The sequence below is a fragment of the Mesocricetus auratus genome, unplaced genomic scaffold (assembly GCF_017639785.1).
Source record: "Mesocricetus auratus isolate SY011 unplaced genomic scaffold, BCM_Maur_2.0 Super-Scaffold_100006, whole genome shotgun sequence".
Lineage (NCBI taxonomy): Eukaryota > Metazoa > Chordata > Mammalia > Rodentia > Cricetidae > Mesocricetus > Mesocricetus auratus.
Window position 1 is genome coordinate 64,698,777 of NW_024429190.1, and position 20,012 is coordinate 64,718,788.

The window sequence follows — 20,012 nt, forward strand, 5'->3', positions numbered from 1 at the left end:
CTATTATAAATCTGCAAAAAGAAATATCCATTTTGGTTATTTCCATATCATATCGAAATCTTTTAAGAAAGCAATAAACCTTTTTCATATTAAGGAAGAGGATGAGTATTAATCCTAGGTAACCAAAAGGAGTTTGAATTATGATGTTGTGAATGATTATTGGAGAGATCATGCAACAATTTGCTATGTCTTTTAGTCAATACTTTGCCATGTTCCATGTTTCCTGATAATATATAATATGTCATGGTAACTACATGTCCTATAAGCATAGCATGACTGTATAGGCCAATAGTATGAGACATAAACAAAGCTGTTGTCCACATGAGTTTCAATCTGTATATATAATTCACCAATTGAAATGCCAAGTGATGACAATATGACTATAAGATATGGAAGGCCTACATATTAGATATTAGATATTTCCTTATCTTGGAGTCACTTCTACTCTTTTGATCTTTGGTGAACATCCCCAAAATTTTGTTGAGCTAATTTTATGTAAATTGTATAAAATAAAATCATTTCCAATGTCAATAATTATTATGATACCCCTGTCAAAAATGATGAGATATTAGACTCAAAAGATGCCCCAATAAATGCATAGGACAAGACCAGGAATTTTAGGTCATACTTATTTGTTGTAAATAAAGACATACAGCCAGACATATAACAAGAACACTATATATATATCTTAATAAAAGACACTATTTTAAATTAAATTCCTTATATTAATAATGTATAAATGCTCACTGAAATATGTAGATGTCTCTGAACTCAAAGGGGTAAGCAGCATCCTTGACCATTCATTTATACTAGTTAGAGAGATGACACCATGTAAACTCGCAGAAATCACAAAACTTATGAACATATAACTTTATGTTAAAAGAGTAAACCAGTCCTGGCAACTGAATAGTAAAACAGTAGACAAATAATCAAGTGAGTGTATCTAATACAAGAATGGAAACACAATCAGGCCTTCCATATAGCTAGCTTAAATTTAGCTTTCAAGGAATACAGATTGTCAAGATCTTGTTAGAAGTCACTAAGTGGAGGTAGGCTCTTCATGAATAATGAATAGTCAACAATGCACTTATAAGCATCAAAAGAAAGGAACTCATTGAGTTTGTACTTTGTGATTTACAGGTGTCTGCAACAAGAGAGAGAAAGAGACAGAGACAGAGAGACACACAGAGAGAGACAGAGAGGGGTGAGGGAAGGAGTGGATCATGGGGAGAGGGGGAGAGGGGGGATGGGGAGTAGGAGAGGCAAAAAGAGAGGGAGAGGGAAGTATATCTGAAATAATGGAACTGGTGTTAAATTTTTAGCTTAGTTGAGTGAATTATCAGGCAGAGAATTTTCATCTACATAAGATCATAATCGCTTCTTCATACCCTAAGACCAACTTCTCATAATAATGCAGTAAGACATTAATTCCACTTGACTTCTCAGAACAGTGAGCTCTAATCAGAAACACAAGGCAAGAAATAGTGGAGTTATGCTGCAGGTATTAAATCTTATCAAACCACTAGGGCAGTAATCTAAATGTTAGTAAAATGCAATGTCTAATGTTAAATCAAAACACTTTTATCACTTATAATTAACTTGATTAAACGGCCACAGATTATGGTTTTATGACACACTATCTTGCAGTTTCCTGAAATATAATCTGCAATTTGGTACTATAACATACTTTATGACTTGCTTTGACTTTTACCTTTTGCTTCTATTTTTAATTTCTCCACCACATATTTGCTCCTCATAGTGGTGCCTGCCCTGACCCAGGCCCATTAACCTCCTTTGTTTGAGTTTGTAAAATTTTCATTTTTATTTGATTAAGGTGAGGATTTATTTCATACCATAGCTCTCTGTACACTGCTGAGCAAAAATAGGTCAGGAGTTAAAGATAGGAATCAGGAGACAGGTATGAGGCAGATACCGGGAAGGAACTCTGTTTACTAGATTGTTTCTTACAGCTAGCTTAGCCTTTTTCTTTTTATTACATCTTTCATTTTTGAGATTGTAATATAATTCCATTATTCCCCCTTACTTTACTCCATCCAGAGAAGATATTCATTGATCAAGTAATCAGTGAATATTTAGAAGGCAGTTCATAAATTAGAATGATGCTGAAATTTAGTTTATGTAGTACATTCTCAATGAGCTCTAGTCATTCTTCCTTTTCTTTCCCATCTTTACAAACTTTTGATAAACGAATAAGCAGGATTTTATGACAAGGAAAGCTACGGCTGCCACACAGGCCAGTAGGAATCCAATCACATCCAGAGAGTAGTACTGGTACCAAGTGAGGTTGTATGCAAGAGGCCTCAGGTGCTTGGCCCCTTTGTGGCGCATGACAAACTCAATCCAGAAGACGGCTCTATCCAGAGGCTTCATGGGCTGGTCATTGTGAATGGTTGATAACCACATAGCATTCTCTTTATAGCTGAAAGAAGTAAAATGGACATCAGCTTATATAATGAATGAAAAATACCCATGTGAATTTTTTGTATGTATAGTAAAGAAAACTACACAAACATAGAAGGAAAATGAATTATGTTTTACATTCATGACTAGGAATACCTTCAGAGGTATATCTGAGCTCCTTGAGCATGCAAGAATAAGCATCTAAAAGGAAATTGGGAAATATTCCTGAAGTACAGTTTGGAGACAGCTAAGCCTTAAATAAAAATATCAAAATTAGATATTATATAAAATTTCAGTTACCCTTAAGCAATTATTATTAAACTTTGCTTACAAAGGCTATACTAGAGTCATGATGTATAAGTAGAATGCAAGTCCCTCTCAAGTCCCCATGGTGGTGCATATATGTGTAAAGCTGATGAAGATTGAAATGAGATTTCTATGGAGTTCTATCTATGGGTAGTGGTTATAATTACAAAAGTTTCCTGGTTCTTATTCTTTAGTTATGATTACTGTTTCCCATAACTTTTATGTATTTTCATGTAGGTTATCACCTACTCAATGACATTTATAGGAAAGGTATCTTTCTTCTCTATTACTGTACTGGGAATATCTATCCTTATTGTAAATTAGATTCACAATACAATTTTGCTATAATTTTTAAATATATATGTGTTCATAAATACGTGTGTGTGTGTGTGTGTGTGTGTGTGTGTGTCTGTGAGTGTCTGTGTATTATGAGATATGCTGGAGTTAGAGTTACAGATTTTGGTAACCACCTGGTGTGGGTGTTGGGAAAAGAACACTTGTCCTCTGCTAGAGTAGATTTTACGTTACCCACTCCGCCATCTTTCAAGACTAATTTTTGCTGTGATTGTTGATATTCATTTTTTGTTATTGTAATTGTAGAAGTAAGAGCTGCAAAAATTCCACACTGAAATATTGTAGGTGCATTTGATTCTAATAGTGAAATAATTATTGAGGAGTATAACATAGAGGTAACATAGAGACATGAGTCATCAACCCTAATGTCAGTTTGATGTAGCAGAAGTAGCTATTGTAATAATGGAAGCTTACTGCATTACTATAAACAAAGCAATATGAGAGACTTGTATATTTCTTCTCATTTCTTGATATGCATATTACATTACTTAAAATTAAACATGCAACTCATCTAGTGGCGAAATGGGAGGAGGAGAGACTCCTTGGGGAAGGGAGAGGGGGTTAATACCAAAGAACAAAAATAATAAAGTAAGAAAAAGGATGTCAGAAAAGCCACAAAATTGTACTATTAACAATTCATCCAAATTCCCCAAAACACATGAAATTCTACATATGAATATACATATATAGCTTATATATAGCTAATGATCTTTTCTCATCTGGACTGGTGGTGAGCCATCTAAGAGATAAAGATCACTTAAAACCCAACACCAGACACGAGAAACCCTCTTTTAAGATGTTTGACACATCTGTCAAATAGACTCCCAAGATGTATAGCTTATTGATGCTGCTTACTCTCCAGACATAGAAGGTAACTTTCTATTTCTGAAGAGCATGCAATTCAGAAACAGAGCCCAGGGACCTTTGAGCTGGAACTGATTTGAAAGCCCCTTACTTGAAAAATAGCTTTCCTGGTACATCATAGAAGAGAAGATTGAAAGATTTTAAAAGCCAAAGAGCGCCAAAATATCTGCAGTGAAGTTGCATCTTTGACAAGCTTTAATCATAAAGTATCAGCAATATGTATATCTAAACAATATCTTAATAATGGTGTCACCAATAGTCATTTTCAACAACAATTGTCCCTAAAAAAGATCTGAAAAAGAATGACAATAGTCAGGCTAACATAGGCACTTAAGTAATGCTCAGAGTGGGAGAGAAATAGTCTTTTGGAGGAAAGATCTTCTACTTGGATTATTTTTAAAATAAAAATGATGATGGGAATATTCATTTGCTTCACTCTAATATGTTTTCTCTAATTGAATTTATCCTAAAACAGACTTATATTTAAGCTTTTAGCCATAGACAACTTCCATAAAAGTTACATATCTCTTTTATAACATTCATATTTCTCTTTTCTATTATTTTCCTATTGCTTCTAGGTGTATAACATTTGTTACCACCAATAACGTTATATTTTACTTCACTTATTGGCTATTTAATTTTTTTCTGGTTTTTTCGAGAAGGGTTTCTCTGTATTGTTTTGGAGCCTGTACTGGAACTCGCTCAGTAGACCAGGCTGGTATTGAATTCACAGAGATCCTCCTGCCTCTGCCACCCGAGTGCTGGGATTAAAGGCATGCGCCATCAATGCCCGGCTGGCTATTTAAATTTTGTATTATCCTTAAAACTCTGATCAGTTGCTTTTCTAAAAGAATTAAAAAGAAAAATTGGTGAGAGCTGGTGGCATATGTTTTGTGGGCCCAGTAGTTTGGAGGATGAAGTAGAAGGGTTGCACATTTAGGACCTGTCTAATTTACATAAGAATATAACATAAAGTATATCATGAAAATTAAAACAATAACAAAAAGGAAAAGCCTTGACACTGAATTATGCCCTAATGTGTCTCTGTACCTAAAATTATTTTTGCCTTCAGGATATCTCTTGCTCTTTTGGCCTTCATTAAGAAGCACAATGAATAATAAATAAATAAATAAACAATAAATAAATAATACAAATATTAAAAGATTATACTCACGAAGGGTTATCTATGACTGCCTCCAGTGCATTGAGCAAATCTAACCTTGTCATTGATCTGAAATTTAATGCAACAGCTGCTCCTTTGGCCACCATGTAGGCAATGTTATCATGTTGTTCTCCAAACAAAGGAATTCCAATCATAGGGATTCCAAAATGAATTGCCTCATAGATGCCATTAGCTCCACCATGAGTTACAAAGGCTTTGGTTTTTGGATGACCTAGAATAAGATGAATTTAGATTAATATTAATTGGTATCCCTTTTTTTAAACTTTCATATTTTCTTTAAATTAGAAACAAGATTGTTTTACATGTCAATTCTAGTTCCCTCTACCTCCCCTCCTCCCCTGTCCCCCACCAACTCCTATTCTATCCCCTTTCTGCTCCCCAGGAATCTTCACAGTCTGTCATATAATTTGGAGAAGGCCCTAGGCTTTTTGTGTGTCTAGGCTAATAGAGTATTCCTCTATATGGAATGGGCTCTCAAAGTCCATTCATATACTAGGGATAAATACTGATCCACTACAAGAGGCCCCATAGCAGTCTTAAACATGAAATGAGAAATGTGTATCTTTAGGAAATGAAAAAAATATTTTCCAAATGAAGATTTTTGTTAATAATTGGATTTATTAATTTAGTTTACATCATGTCTGCAGTTTGCCTTCTGTTCTCATCACAATAAAAACTACATAAAGATTCTTGTACTCCTAACCTCAGTATTAATGTTTACCCATCTCAAAGCAAGAAGAAACTACATATACAGACAGATATCTTGCAAATTTACTTGTGACTTGAGACTTAGACTATGAAATACTAATTTCTGGTTGAACACATGAAGTACATGGTAGATACGGGAAAATTAGTGTTAAAAAGATCAAGTGTATATGAGAAATTGTTATCTTAAATAGATAATACACATACTAAGTGCAATATAAAGGATTTTGAGGGCAAATAGGATAGGTTTTCTTTCCAGAGTCTTACCTAGAAGGTCATTCTGGGGAAGCCATTTGTAGACTCTGGTATTGGGTCCTAAGGTATCTGGTGTTTTGCCATCAAATCTCCAAAGAACCTGTTAAAGGTTAGATAATCTTTATTGATGGAGCATAATTTAGAATTATAAAGGCTGAACAGGATTTATTTAGGAACTTAAATGTTTATGCATATGTGTATGTAACATTAATGAAAAAATAGAGGCTATGAATATGAAAAACAGCATGGATTTGAGGGCATTTGGGGGGAGGAATGAAAACAAATGATTGTCACATTACTAATAATTTATATATTTATATAATTATATCTTGATAATTCTATTAGTCTAGTTTTAATATTATATTTAAATAACTTACTTTACATGATTATTCACTTGCTCCATGGTATTTCAAGTTTTGTCTTTATTTATTCATGACAAATATTCCTGATTAACAATTCTTTTTGATCTGGAGTTCTTTGAAACAATATCATAATTTTGGCAATGAGAATATGGAGCCAGTCATCTGACCCATCCCAGGAGTAACCTTTTATAGGGTAATTTTGGAGCATGGTCCAGGAATGGAGTCACATGAGGAGAATTCTGAGTGTTTGAGAGAACACTCTATGAAAACAGCACAAGAGTATTGTGACCTAAATATTTCAAAACACAATATTTTTCTTGGAATGTATTTTCATATCTAAACTTGAGGTCTCTCTAGTTTTTTATGAGGATTTAGGAGCATCTACAAAAAAGCTAACTTTACAATCTAGACATGCTAAGGCATAGCAGAGAAAAGGAATTCATTTACCAATTCTTCCCTGGCCTCCTGAACTGAGCTTACTATTTCCATTGAAATTTGAATAAAATCAGAATATTTATCAGGGACTAGACATGGATATAGTGAAAGATTTTAAGAAGGTTTGTTCTTCATGTGGACCTAGTGCTCTATGTAGCTATTAGTATCATTTTACTGGAACAATAATGTGCCATACTTTCCATATGATTGTCATATAAAAGTTATATATGACACCTAATTCATAAGTGGCAGCTGTGGCTTGCAGATAATGTCCACAAAAAGTTCTACAGCTAGGACTGAGGGGTAATACTAGAAATGTCACATATGAAATGCTGACGAGGACTGGTAGATAGATGGTTATCACAGATACTCAGATGCACAATATGCTTGCTGCAGCTCTCCTGCACATTAGGGATATATCTATCTTATCACTGCCTGAATGGAAATTGATATGGAGTATGATTTTGGGTCTAATTACATAAAAATATACACAATTCCCCTGGAAATTATGCTAATTTCTTAGGGAGACTCAAAGATGCTATTGCAAAAGGGGGAACAAATTCATGAGTTATTACACCAGTTAGATTTTGATAATACTAGTCAAGTTTGTCATGGATTAATCAAGTCTCAATGCAAGACAGAAAATGTTATGAACTTTCCACAGGTATGTAGAAATGTGGAGATCTATAAATATAAAGCAAAAGTAGCTGCTATAGAAATCTAGGCTGTACAAAAATAGATGTTAGCAAAGTGGCCACTTGAAGAAACAATATAAATTGTCCTTGCAATGATTGAATGCTCAGAATCAATGTGCTACTGGCTTATGATCTATATGCAAGAAAGAAAAACACTGGGTTAAGAAATGCTTGTCTAAATATGATAAGGATTGAAATACATTGCCTAACAACAATGGCAGTGCCAGTCAACAAATGAGGGGTCCCCTAAAGGCCCCACAAAATTAAAGGTTTTAAAATGAAAAGAATAACATTTATGCCAGCTTCAGATTGTTTTCAATCTATTTTGCGGAGTTCCTGCCTGGGTCCCTTTGCTGCTTTAGCCTCGAAAATAACACACAGAGACTCTATCAGTCATAATGCTGCCAGCCAATGTCCAGGATTTCTCATTGGCTACTTCTGTCTTAAGTATTAACCCATGACTAGTAATATATATTTCTATAAGTCTTATCTCTCCAAGGACAGCATCCTGACGCGTTCTCTCTTTCCTGGGATTACATGGTGACTCTCTTGACTACATTTCCCAGAATCCTCCTTCTCCCCTAGTCCCACTGAGCTTGCTTCCTTACCAGCCAACAGTGTTTTATTCATTAGCCAATAAGTGAGACATATACACAGAAGGACTTCCCCCATCATGTCTATTCTTTTGTTACAAGGTGTCACTCAAGGAAGTACAGCCATTGATAGTCCTTGCTTTAAAGTATTGCCATTTCCTCTTTCAGTATCCTTTCAAGTTTCACACAGAATACTGGAGACCTATACTGCCTCAAATAGGTGGACTTCCATCGGCTTGCAGTAGTTTATACATGAAAGGAATCATAGTTCATGCAGGCATCATTGATGTCATGATCACAGTGCCTACTAATTGGCCATTTAATGTGAGAAAAAAAGATTCCAGTTATTATTATTTTGTATATAGTCCCTTCATGAAGAAATAGGTGTCATAAGAGAGGCTTCAGTACAACAAATATGACTGTGGGCTGAAGACCCTTACTACAGAAAAATAATAAACCATTACTGGATTAAAGAATAAGAAGAAAAATGTTTATAAGATCAATTGGTTTTAGAACTGATATTTCTATTATAATGATGGAAGAATGGTCTATTATGAGTGGCAAATTCAACCCTGATAGGGTTTGGAAATATGAGCTCTAACAAGAAGAAACAGAATGCTACAGTATTTCAATGTATGACACAAGAAGGCATAATGGAAGTCCTCCAGCCTTATGTTACTCATGTTCTGATTAATATTTGGGGAAGAGACTTTCTAATACACGCTCATGCAGAAATACATATTCTCACTTTTAATGATCAATTACGATGATTGCTAAGGGTAAGATTGGGCTTTCAAAATAAAAATGACTAGAAAAATTACAAATGATTATGAAATCTACATTCCCATGTGGACAAGAACATGATCAGGGTTTGGGAATTTCATAGGGGCCAAAAATTCTCTAAAAATCAAGCAACCAAGCCTATTTCTAAAGAAAGGTATGGACTCTTTACAAGGTCGTCAGAAAACAGTGCAGAATGGGCACATAGAGCCCTCTTCATCTCCCTGGAATCCTTCTGGTTTCATTATTAAAAAGAATCTGACAAATGGAGATGGTTGATTGATTTATGAAATGTTATTGCCACCATGTGGCCAATGGGAGCTTTGCAGCCCTGTTAAATATTGGCCTTTTATAGTTTTGCATTTAAGAAAGATTGCTTTTATACTATACACATTCATATAGATAACAAGCTAATTTTTGGTTTTTCTGTTCTTTCACTCAATCATAAAGAATTTCAGCTCTAATATCAGTGGACTGTGTATCCTCAAGGCATGACAAAATCCCTTATTGTGTATCAGTACGATGCAGGAAAGATTTTAGAGCATGTGAGAGAGGACTTCCTAGGGCTTATATGTGTTAAGTTTCAAACCTAGGACAAAGGGAAGGTACCTATTTAACTATTCAAAGCCAGGTTTTCCCTGTGTCCCTCAGTTCCTACCAGTTACAGGACTCTCCTGGCTGGCAAACCCTGCACCCTGTTTTGAACTCTCTGACCCAGGTTTCTGGCCTGCCATTCTGATACAATGCAACCAATTTTGTTACCCATTCTTTTTTGTGTATTTGTCCTCCTGGCTTCTTCACCTTGGTCTCCTCTCTGCTCTCTCCCTTCTCTTCTGTTGTCCTCATAAGACATAGCTCAGTCTGTCATGAACTCTCTGGACACTCCCAGATGTCCTTGTCCCTGCCTCTGGCTATTCTCTCTCATATATGTATAATAAACTTTCTCCTCCACCATGCATAGAAGCAATCATGTCCTTCCCGTTTCTTTTATTAATTTTTTTCATTTAATATTACTCATTATATAGATGATATAGGTTAGTCACCCTCAAAGAGAAAGAGTTACAATCCCTATATAAGTGGGCTTATTATTACACAAGACAAAGTACAATGATCAGACACTGTGTAATATCTGGGGCAGCTAGGTACTAGAGCAACTGCCAAGTGCAAAAGTGCCTCAACACGCAAATGTCCATTAGACAATTTTAAAACCCTCAATGACTTTCAAAAATTATTAGGGATTATTAATTATCAACATACCACTTGGAAAAACCTAATTATACCCTACATAATCTATTTAAAACTCTGACAGGAGAGACAGAATTAGATAGCCTTTAATTTTTCTTGAGATGCAAAGAAAAAAAACTGATTTTTGAATAGAAACTAAAAAAGGTGTTTGTGTGTTGGGCAGATCCTTGTCTACCTTTAAACTTATTTATTGTCACCACTAAATTGTCTCCTACAGTTATGTAGCACTGTAGGTGAGATTTTACATATCTGTAGCACTAACCACTCCTGTGAGTGTGTGTTCACCGGTACATAGAATGTACGGGGGATAAATACAGCTAAGGGGAGAAGACTCCCTTTCTTTGTGTTTTGGTTTTGACCTGGAGAGCAGAGTGCAGACCTTTGGTTCTCAGTTTTCTTGGCTTTTCAAGTAAGTGATTTCTCTTTCAATAAAATATCATAGGACATCTATATTTTGTGTAGTTTAATATTTCTGCATTAGTAGTACAACAGGATGAATATTTAGAATGGATTCATTTACATCATAAAGGCCATAAAATACTAACTGCGTACCTCACTCTTCTTGAGCACCTACTAAATCAGGGAGGACACAATATCAAGAATGATATGGATTTCATCCTTGCTGTATTTTATTGCCTCTAACAACTTATTAGTTTAAAAGAGTGTTTCAGAACTCTGTAGATTTTAAATTTTCATTTATGCATTACTATGGATGGACAGGAAACTTTTGCTTTCATTGTTACATCTTTTTATTTCTTGGAACTCAAATTGAGCTGATCACACTGCACTGAAAATATATAATATACTGAGTCATTTCTCTAGCTCAGAAATTCATTGAATGTTGCAAATAGATGTTCACATGTACTAAATGCTCTTTTTTATGAGGTTTGTCAGAGAGTTCTAAAATTGTTATGTCCTACTGATTGGTATGTAGTTCTTATGACAAACTGCAAAGATTTATTGCCGAGGCCAGAAAGATCTGAGATGGAAAATCTAGTTCCAAGTCTTGGACTATGGTAGGTGCTAATATTAGAATTCTCAGACATATCTCAATAAATGGACCATTATCCACATGGCTAACATGGATTTGCTGAATGACTAACAAAATTAATTATAGGATCAAAAAATTAAAGGAGGTGACTAACGAGAGACTGTTCCACTATGAAATTTGCAAATGTTGACAAGCAATTTAATCTAATCCATAAAAAATTACTTTGTAGTATGCTGATGAAGTTAGTCACCTGAAACTTTAGGTTTAGTCAATTTCAACTTTAGGTTCCTTTGGACTCTTTCTTATTTTCACATTTCTTCCTTGAGTGGTAGGACTTTCACTCTGACTGGTCCCAAGCAAGCCCTGCATTTCCGCATTTATGATGCACAGACATCACTGTCAGGGAAGCACCCATCTCTGTACTTCCTTTATACATTTCTTATACAAACATTGGCAAGGCAGTCCAGAACATAGTCTTTTCTTTTCATTCTCTTTGTCTCAATCAGCCAAAAGTGTACTTTGATTGAGAGTGGTGACTTTGGACTCTCTTCCTTTAAATGGCCCTCTCACTGCACACTGCACAGGCCTACTCCAAAATTAGGATGCAGAGTCATGCTACATTTCAAACTTTTTCAATACCTGTTTATTGCCACAAATATTAAATAACAGCCATTAAAAATCTAATGTATTACTTTAAATAATCAAGAAATAATAAAGTGACACTGAAGAATTTGGCTATGTCTATATACAATTTATAGCAATGTTATCATTCCAGCATTTCAGAATGTGTGCACAGTAATCACAGTGTTTATATGCAAGTCACTCTCAGTTGAAAGCACCTTCTGTAGTATTGTATGAATATGTTGTGAATATATTTCTAAATTTTCTAAGACTAATTTGAGCTTACTTAAAACTTTACCTGTCACACAGTGATTTCTATAATCACACCTTTCAAGCACTTTCACAGACTTAGTGTACAGTCACCTCCAGGCAGCCCTTTATCTCACCTTTTGTGGAATCTGGGCAAGGGCCCATGCAATTGTGTTGGCCTTTGCTTCTGTAATATTGCTGATCACTGACCCCAGAGAAAACACCACAACACCATGCTCTCCAGAACTCTGAACAAAGTCTTCCATTTCCTGAGAAGAGAATTTGCTTCATGACAAAATATGAGTTGTTGAAAAATCACTTATGATACCTTTATGAAAAAACTAGGAGAATAGAAATTAAAGTTTTCCTAGGTATTTTTAAAACTATGGCATTAAAACATACAGAAGACAAAAATGGCAATGTCAAAGATTTTGAACTTCACAGACATCACTACGAAGTGTACTCACACATTGTGCAACAAACATTCTAAATATTTCCCTCCAGCAAAATTAAAACTCAGGATTGTAAACATATTGTATGAAACATTCATGAAACTGTAGCTTCATTTGCATGTTTTCATCCTACAGTAAAGGTGATATTTTTCCCTTGTTAATTTATTTTTCTCATGACTAATTTAATGGTACTAACTAGTGTTTGATGAAATAATATCTATGTTGTAGTGTGTACATATGTAATAGTTAACACAAACTTCCTACTATGTTTAATAAAATGCTTTGGTTCTTTGTGAAATAATAATAATAATTGCATGGAAAACACATACCATACAATAATTTTCTGATATTGTTTATAAATAGGGTATTTTCAGAGAATGACCTTTACAATTTATTGGTTGGAGAGAAACTATATCAGTATTGGATATGAAACAATTACCTCAGATATGTGTTAGTCTTAGCTTTTGATGATTGATAGATTCTGAAGTGATGAATTTACCTGATTAATTTCTTTGTCTTTTATGCATGTGTTTATATGTGTGCATGCCTGTGTGCCCATGTGTGTTTGTGTATGTGTGTGTGAACATGTGCATGTGTTCTTGTGTGAGTGTACTCATGTGCCTGTGTGAGCATGTACATGCACATGTGTGTGATACATGTGTGTGTGTGTATTGTGTGTGTGTTTGTATTGGGGCCTGAGGAGGGTCCCTGCCTGTGTGTTAGCTCTTGGATGCTGAAAGTTAAAATCTGATGCCTTCCTCCATCAATCTTTAAAATAGTTTTTGAGACTCTCACACAGAGCACAAATCTCAACATTTTTAACAGATTACTGGCCAGCAATCTCTCAGTATCAACCCTTTTCTGCATCCTCAGTATTAATGTCATAGTACTGTGTTGGGGCACCCAATTGTTTTACAAGGGTGTTGGGATTCAAAATTAGATCCTTATAAGTGCTCGGTAAGGACATTACCCAATGACTAACTGCCCAAGTACCCTAACTGACTTAATTAACTCACTGATAGGAATATTTCCTAGGTCTATCCCTTTCATTCCTGGGTTTATTGGCAGCCTATTTAGCAGGATGCTGAATCCCACTTCCACTATATATCTATCACTGGTAACAAATGTAATGAAAGATGTAGAATCACTTTTACCAGAGATTAAATTAATGGGAAAGAGATTTTTTAAATGTATTTACCTTAGGCAAGGGTTTAGCAGGTTTGCAGTGGAGTCCTCCTACATAGTCAACATTTGGTAAGGTTGGGCGAGGAAACTCCAAATCCCAGTAGGAACGAATGAGCCACATTTCTGCTTTGCCTGATGTCTCAGCTAAGGTAGTTTGCCTTCCTAGATGCAGAAAGTGAGCAAATGAGAAACTGAAAAGTTGACAGGATTGTCTTCTAATGATAAAATAAATATTTTCTTAAAAATGCTGGAAGAATTTATACTTGATGTAGAACATGCACATTTAAAACCAATTTTAATTGATATTTAACATAATTTCCATGTGCAAATGAACTGTGGGTCACATAATATAAATAAATGTCAGTTTGGGTTTATTTTTGACGTAGATGGTAAGAATTACCTCATGTTTCCTCAGTAATTTAAGATAATAAATAGTTATTGTAATGACCCACTAAGCCATTATATGAATAAACACACATTTTTTTCTCCTCGTCAAGTCTACTAAAGGAACAGTGCAAATATAAATACACATTCTAGTTTCAAAGACACACCATGCTGCATAGCCTGGCCAGACTTCCCCAGGTTCATTGTAGTGTGTAGCTAATCCTTCTTCCTTGTTTTGCCGAAAGAGCTGTATAATTTATGAATGGCTGAATTTCTGGATCGTGCTTCTATTTTTGTTTCATTTTAAGAAATTTAATAGCACTTATTCTATAAAAACAATCACAGCATTTTCAGAAATTATGATGTTATAAATTTTTGACCAGTCTTAACTATGGCATATTTTTTAAGTTAAAAAGAAACATGTGTTCAAAAGGAAAAGACTGAGTGCATATGTACCTATGCTTCTGTAGTGCTTAAACAGTGGATGCTAGGAAATGCACAATAAAGGAATGTGGTGTTAATAGCAACAGCAGTTCCATGTTTAAGCTTGTAAAGTAACATAGTAATTTTCAAGCATAAAGGAATTATTCTGGAAACATACAGAAAGTGCTTTATGATTTATCTTTTTGTTTATGTGTGTGTCAGTGACAGTATATGCTGAGTTTATTCTGGTGACCACAGAGACCTTAAAGGGCAGCAGACCCTTTAAGCAGACTTAAAGGGAGTCACCATACCTGGGAGGGTGCTACTGATAGATCTTAGGCATTCCACATGAACAGAAAACACTCTTAACTTTTTGAACATGTTTTCAGACACCACATTTTAATTTTAAGTAAAGAAGGTGCCCTATGAAAGAGAAAATAATTTCTTTAATATATATATATGTATTAGAATTGTAAAATATGCCATGCTTTAATCTATATTAACCAAGATTTGATTACTGAGCTGATGATTTTTAAAATATATGAAAATTACAGTAAAATTAGTAAAAAATCTTCTTGCATCTCTGTGCAACTATATACCTCACCAGAATGTCCTGTATTAGAACTGTTTTGCTTCTATTTGATTAATAGTATGAGCTTTTACAGGGTTTGTGAGTAAATATCATATTACATTAGTTCGCCTATGAAAGACAACTCTCACTTTGTGTTTCACAGATGTAAGGATAGATTTAAATACTTGTGAAATTTTGGTCACTAAGCTATAGATAAGAAACGTAACTTACCCAAAGTTTCACTGTAAAATTGACCCCATTTCTTCTCATTAAATGGCGGGAACCAAAAGTCAAAATAAAGCATACATATCATATTTCTTACCCTCTCCATGAATGTCATTTGACCCCCTAATCCTGACAAAATTATAGGTACATAAGAGGGAGGGACTATAAATCCTCCACTCTTCTTTTCCACTTTGTAGCCAGGAGAAAAGCGAAGGCTGTACAGAAAAGGAATGTGGAGCAGTTCAGCAATCAGCTCCCCACAGGGAGCAATGGCATCCGAGACAAGGACATCAAACTTGGATTTATGTAGTTTTGCCATCAGTTGCTTGTTTGAAACTGTGTCTTTACAAACACTTAGATAACTGTCAGAATATTCCTCAAACAAATTTTCTAGCAAAGGCGAGTATGATAAACATGTATCTCTTGATACCTCATAAATCCATATATCCACAAGCCTTAGGAAAGACTTTTCCAGATCATCTTTACTGATAGATGTAGGAAAACTCTCAAACTTTAGGTTAGGTGACTTTTGGGGATCAAGAAAGATGGAGGCTGAAGGTCTCAGAACAGTTACTTCATGACCCCTCTCTGTAAGTTCATCCAGTATTATCTTTAGATTCAGCCAGTGACTGTATTCCATTGGCCACACCAACACCTTCCCACAACTCCCAGATCTGAAGTAGCAAGTCATTTCCAATAGGAGCAGCAGAAGAGACATCCACTGTCACAGGCATCCTGGAAAATCAAAGTCCTCTGTTCATAGTATGTTCCCTTCTGTGATTGCTTATCTTTATATTGAACAAGAAAAAAGGCAATGAGTTAAAATATAACCTGAGTTGGTCAAACCAAATATACTAAATGACCACATTGAACTTGTGAGATGAATAGAGATAGTAAAAGCAAATATTAATTATTTCATATTTGCATACAGGTGTTTAATGTCACATGTTTTGCAATGAAGCAAACTTAGGAGTCACTGACCTGTTTGCATAACTCTTCTATTTCTAATAAGATATTTGAATAATAAAAAGAACACCGGTTAGTGAGAAGTTAGTCTGAAATTTCTTCTCAACGCAGAAACTAAATTATAGTAATTAAATAGCTTGCAAGTATTTTATGGTTATTATTTTCAAGAATTTTTGTAAGAATGTTAACCACCATATTCAATTACACATGATTTCTAAAATAGCTTGACAGTGTGCATTACTTGACTAACAGAAATTCTGTGGAGCAAATAGACTAGAGTCTGCTCTTACACATGTCACTATGTGAACAGTTGAACACACTGACCTGAATGATATCATCAGGTAACACAGCCAGGTGGTTCAACTAATCTGTCTACTGGCCTTTCATAAGCCCAAGAAGTAGTTGAATAGCTTGTTATCAGAATCTTAGCACCCAAAGGCCCAGAGAAGTAGGTGAATATATATATCTATGTTTCCTCCTCTCATGGAGACACCATGACCACCATTCCTGAGGTCACCAATTTCTGTAAGATTGCCCATGTAGGTCTTGCATAAGAACATGCAATATGTCTATGTCTTCTCATGTGCTCTGAAATTCTGCTGAAGCTAAACATTGTCACAACATTTTAAGAGGCATTTTCATGAGTAATTCTTTGATTATAAAAACCAATTTATCACCAAATCCTTCACCAAAACCAAACTGTAGTGTTATAGATATATTTTTGCTGCATGATTTGAAGGCATAGTATCCATCAGTGCTACCAAGGTCTATAGGGTTTTATATGATGGGAACATGTTGCAGACACCCTGACATCATGGAGAACTGAGAATTTAATTCCTTCTGGAAATTACCTTATATACATACCCAAATATTTCATTCAGTTGTGCTTTTACAAGGTAGCATAGCTATGAGAAAACCATCAACTCACAAAGATGAATAATAAAAAAGAAAGGAACACTAGATGCTCAAGCAAGAAATAGAATTAATGAATGGACAGTGTGATTTGTTTAATTATATATAACACACTTGGAGGTTAGCCATAAATGGGGTTCTTTATTGGTATAAGTAATACAGACCTGGAGACAGATATAGAGGAAAATGCTGAGAGATCAGAAAGAAGGAGCAAACCATCACCACAACTTACTTCCTGAGTGTCTCAGCAGACAAGCAATTGAGTTCCTGTTTCTCCCTGCTTATGTCCTGTTTCTGACCAGCTACTTCATTTCCTGTCTCTCTGTACAGACCTCCAGACCTCTATGATTATCTAGTGACAAGCTCCATTCTTTGATCCTTAATATGGGCTTATTTGTACAAGCCAGGTCTCACTATATATCCTCCTTTTTGACTAAAATTATTTTAGAATATTTATAGCTAACATAAAAACTATATACAATAAGTACAGTAAGTGTATACAAAATATACAAGCAGTAAATACATTAACAATACTTAGTCCATTATCATTAGGCATTTCAGAGAAAATACTCTATAATCTATTCTTTCTTGATCAGCCCAAAGTCTTGTACCTAATTTACTTTATCTTCTAATTTGCAGTATCAAATTATCTTTTAATGTCTTTCAAACCTATTACACTTAGCAAATCTTTAGTACATTTCTTTACTGAATCTGGTAAACAAGGTCTTCAACTCCCTCAGAGACCTGAGAAGGAAATAATATTAACTGAGTAAAGAGAAAGTGTGAACAAGCAGCTTCCAAAATACATGAGAAATGACAGAAACAGCTGGTGTCTGGACAGTCCCCCAGGATTGCTCTACAACATGGGGCATCTGTCTTCAGCATACAGGCCTACTGTATCTGACAGACATTTCTATAAACCAGGATAATCTGACAGACTAGACCTCCTTGAGTTGGCAAGGTTTGCAGTCACACTTTTTGATATCCTATTTGTCCAATTTGGAAAGCATACTGTCAGCAGTTGAGGCAAGGTCACTTTCTTGCCCCATGGCTTACCTTTGCCACAAAGAAAGTAAACTCCATGTGGAGTTTCTCCAATGCCCATCATCTTCTCTGATGTAGATGGCTGCTGCCAGACATGTTTCGTTGTCATTAAAAAATCCCTATGTTATTAACACATGTTAAAAGCCATATTTAGTAGATCTCTGAAGTGTTTGGAGATGTTCTTTCTAAATTATCTGTTTGACCTTGTAAGCACACCTGATGTGACTACAACTTTGATTGTAACAGTTGACTAATTATTGAACTACATTTCCTTATAATCTCAATAGTTGATAATAATAACTTCCAAGGACTAGAGATTTATATAACATTGTAAAATAAGCTACAGAGGTACAATACCTCAAACAATATTAGAAATATATGTACAGTATGGTACATTTAATACTTGAGACTCACAAAGATAGGATAGATGATAGAGTTTTTCTTTAAATTTTGCTAAATGTTGATGAATTAAATATCATAACTATAACTCTTGCTTAACACTTTTAATTATAAAAATTTTGAAAACTTCACATGTCAATCCCAGCTCCCTCTCTCACCCCTCCCTCCTTGGCCCTCCACCAGTCCCCCACCCAAGCCCATGACTCAATCCCCACACAATTCCCCAGGGAGGATGAGGCCCTCCATGGGGGATCTTCAGTATCCGTCATTTCCTCTGGGGCAGGGCCTAGGCCATCCCCCATGTGTCCAGGCTGACAGCGCATCCCTTCATGTGGAATGGGCTCCCAAATTTCATTCTTATACCATGGTAAACAATGATCTACTATGATTCTTGCTTATTAACTTTTGTTATATATAATTTAACTATGATAAAGTTAAAACCTTCCTTCTTATTGAGATAGAAAAGAGGATATGGTGGGGAGGTCCTTCTTTATGGTGTGAATACATGCCTCTCTTATTGGTTGAAGAATAAAATACCGACAGTTCAGTCACCAGGAAGGAAGATAGATGGGGCTACCAGACAAGAAGAATTCTGTGGAGACAGAAGCAAAGACTACTGCCCGAGAGATGCCATGTAGCCACCAAAGGATTAACAGGTCTAGGGATTCTCTGGTAAGCCAAGACCACACACAGAAATACTTAGAATAGTAGAAATGGGTTAATAATTAAGAAAGAACTAGCCAATATGTAGCCTGAGCCATAAGCCAAAAAGTTTATAATGAGCTTCAGTGAGTTTATTTGTGACTGAAGGTTGGAGGGACCAGAAAGGACAGAAACTCTGTCTGCAGTTAACAGTTCAAATACTTAATTAAAATATGAAGACTAACTAGTGCTAATAAACATTTGAACATGAGGCTCTTCACTGAGTCTCAAACTACTGCCTCTCCTCAGTGTGGCTGGAGAACTTATGCCTGTCTGAGACCTTGCTTCTGTCTTATACACTTCCCTAATTTTTGGATTAAAGATGTCAACTAGCCTGGTTTACTCTTGTGTGGATCTGCGTGGCCTTGAACTCACAGAGGTCTGTCTACCTCTTAATCCTGGGTCCTAGGATTAAAGGTGTGTGCCACAACCTCCTACCTTCTGACTGCTGGGATTAAAGGTGTGCCCTACCACTGCATGATTTCTATGGATTGAGGCTGATTTTGCTTCTATAAATCCTCAGTCAAGTTTAATAAATCATAAATAACATATCACTACAATTCCCATTTTTGCCTAATACAAAAAGAAGACAACAAATAACAGGAAAAATTTCTCCAGCTATGCTTAAGATAGGCTACAGTCTGAGGCTAGGTGAGAGCTAATGGAGACAGGCCCATTCAGCCTGAGGAA

At 35.4% G+C, this 20,012-nt stretch overlaps 1 protein-coding gene across 1 annotated transcript; it reads right to left on the reverse strand.

The window, feature by feature from the left end:
• Positions 1-1,932: 1,932 nt before the first annotated feature.
• LOC101843667 (UDP-glucuronosyltransferase 2B17-like) lies at positions 1,933-16,041 on the reverse strand. The gene is made up of 6 exons (XM_005068184.4): positions 15,306-16,041; positions 13,710-13,858; positions 12,197-12,328; positions 6,101-6,188; positions 5,120-5,339; positions 1,933-2,440 (listed from the first exon to the last, which is right to left on the reverse strand). Exons 1-6 carry the CDS (start codon positions 16,015-16,017, stop codon positions 2,161-2,163), a joined length of 1,581 nt encoding a protein of 526 aa, XP_005068241.2. The 5' UTR covers positions 16,018-16,041; the 3' UTR covers positions 1,933-2,160.
• Positions 16,042-20,012: the final 3,971 nt, after the last annotated feature.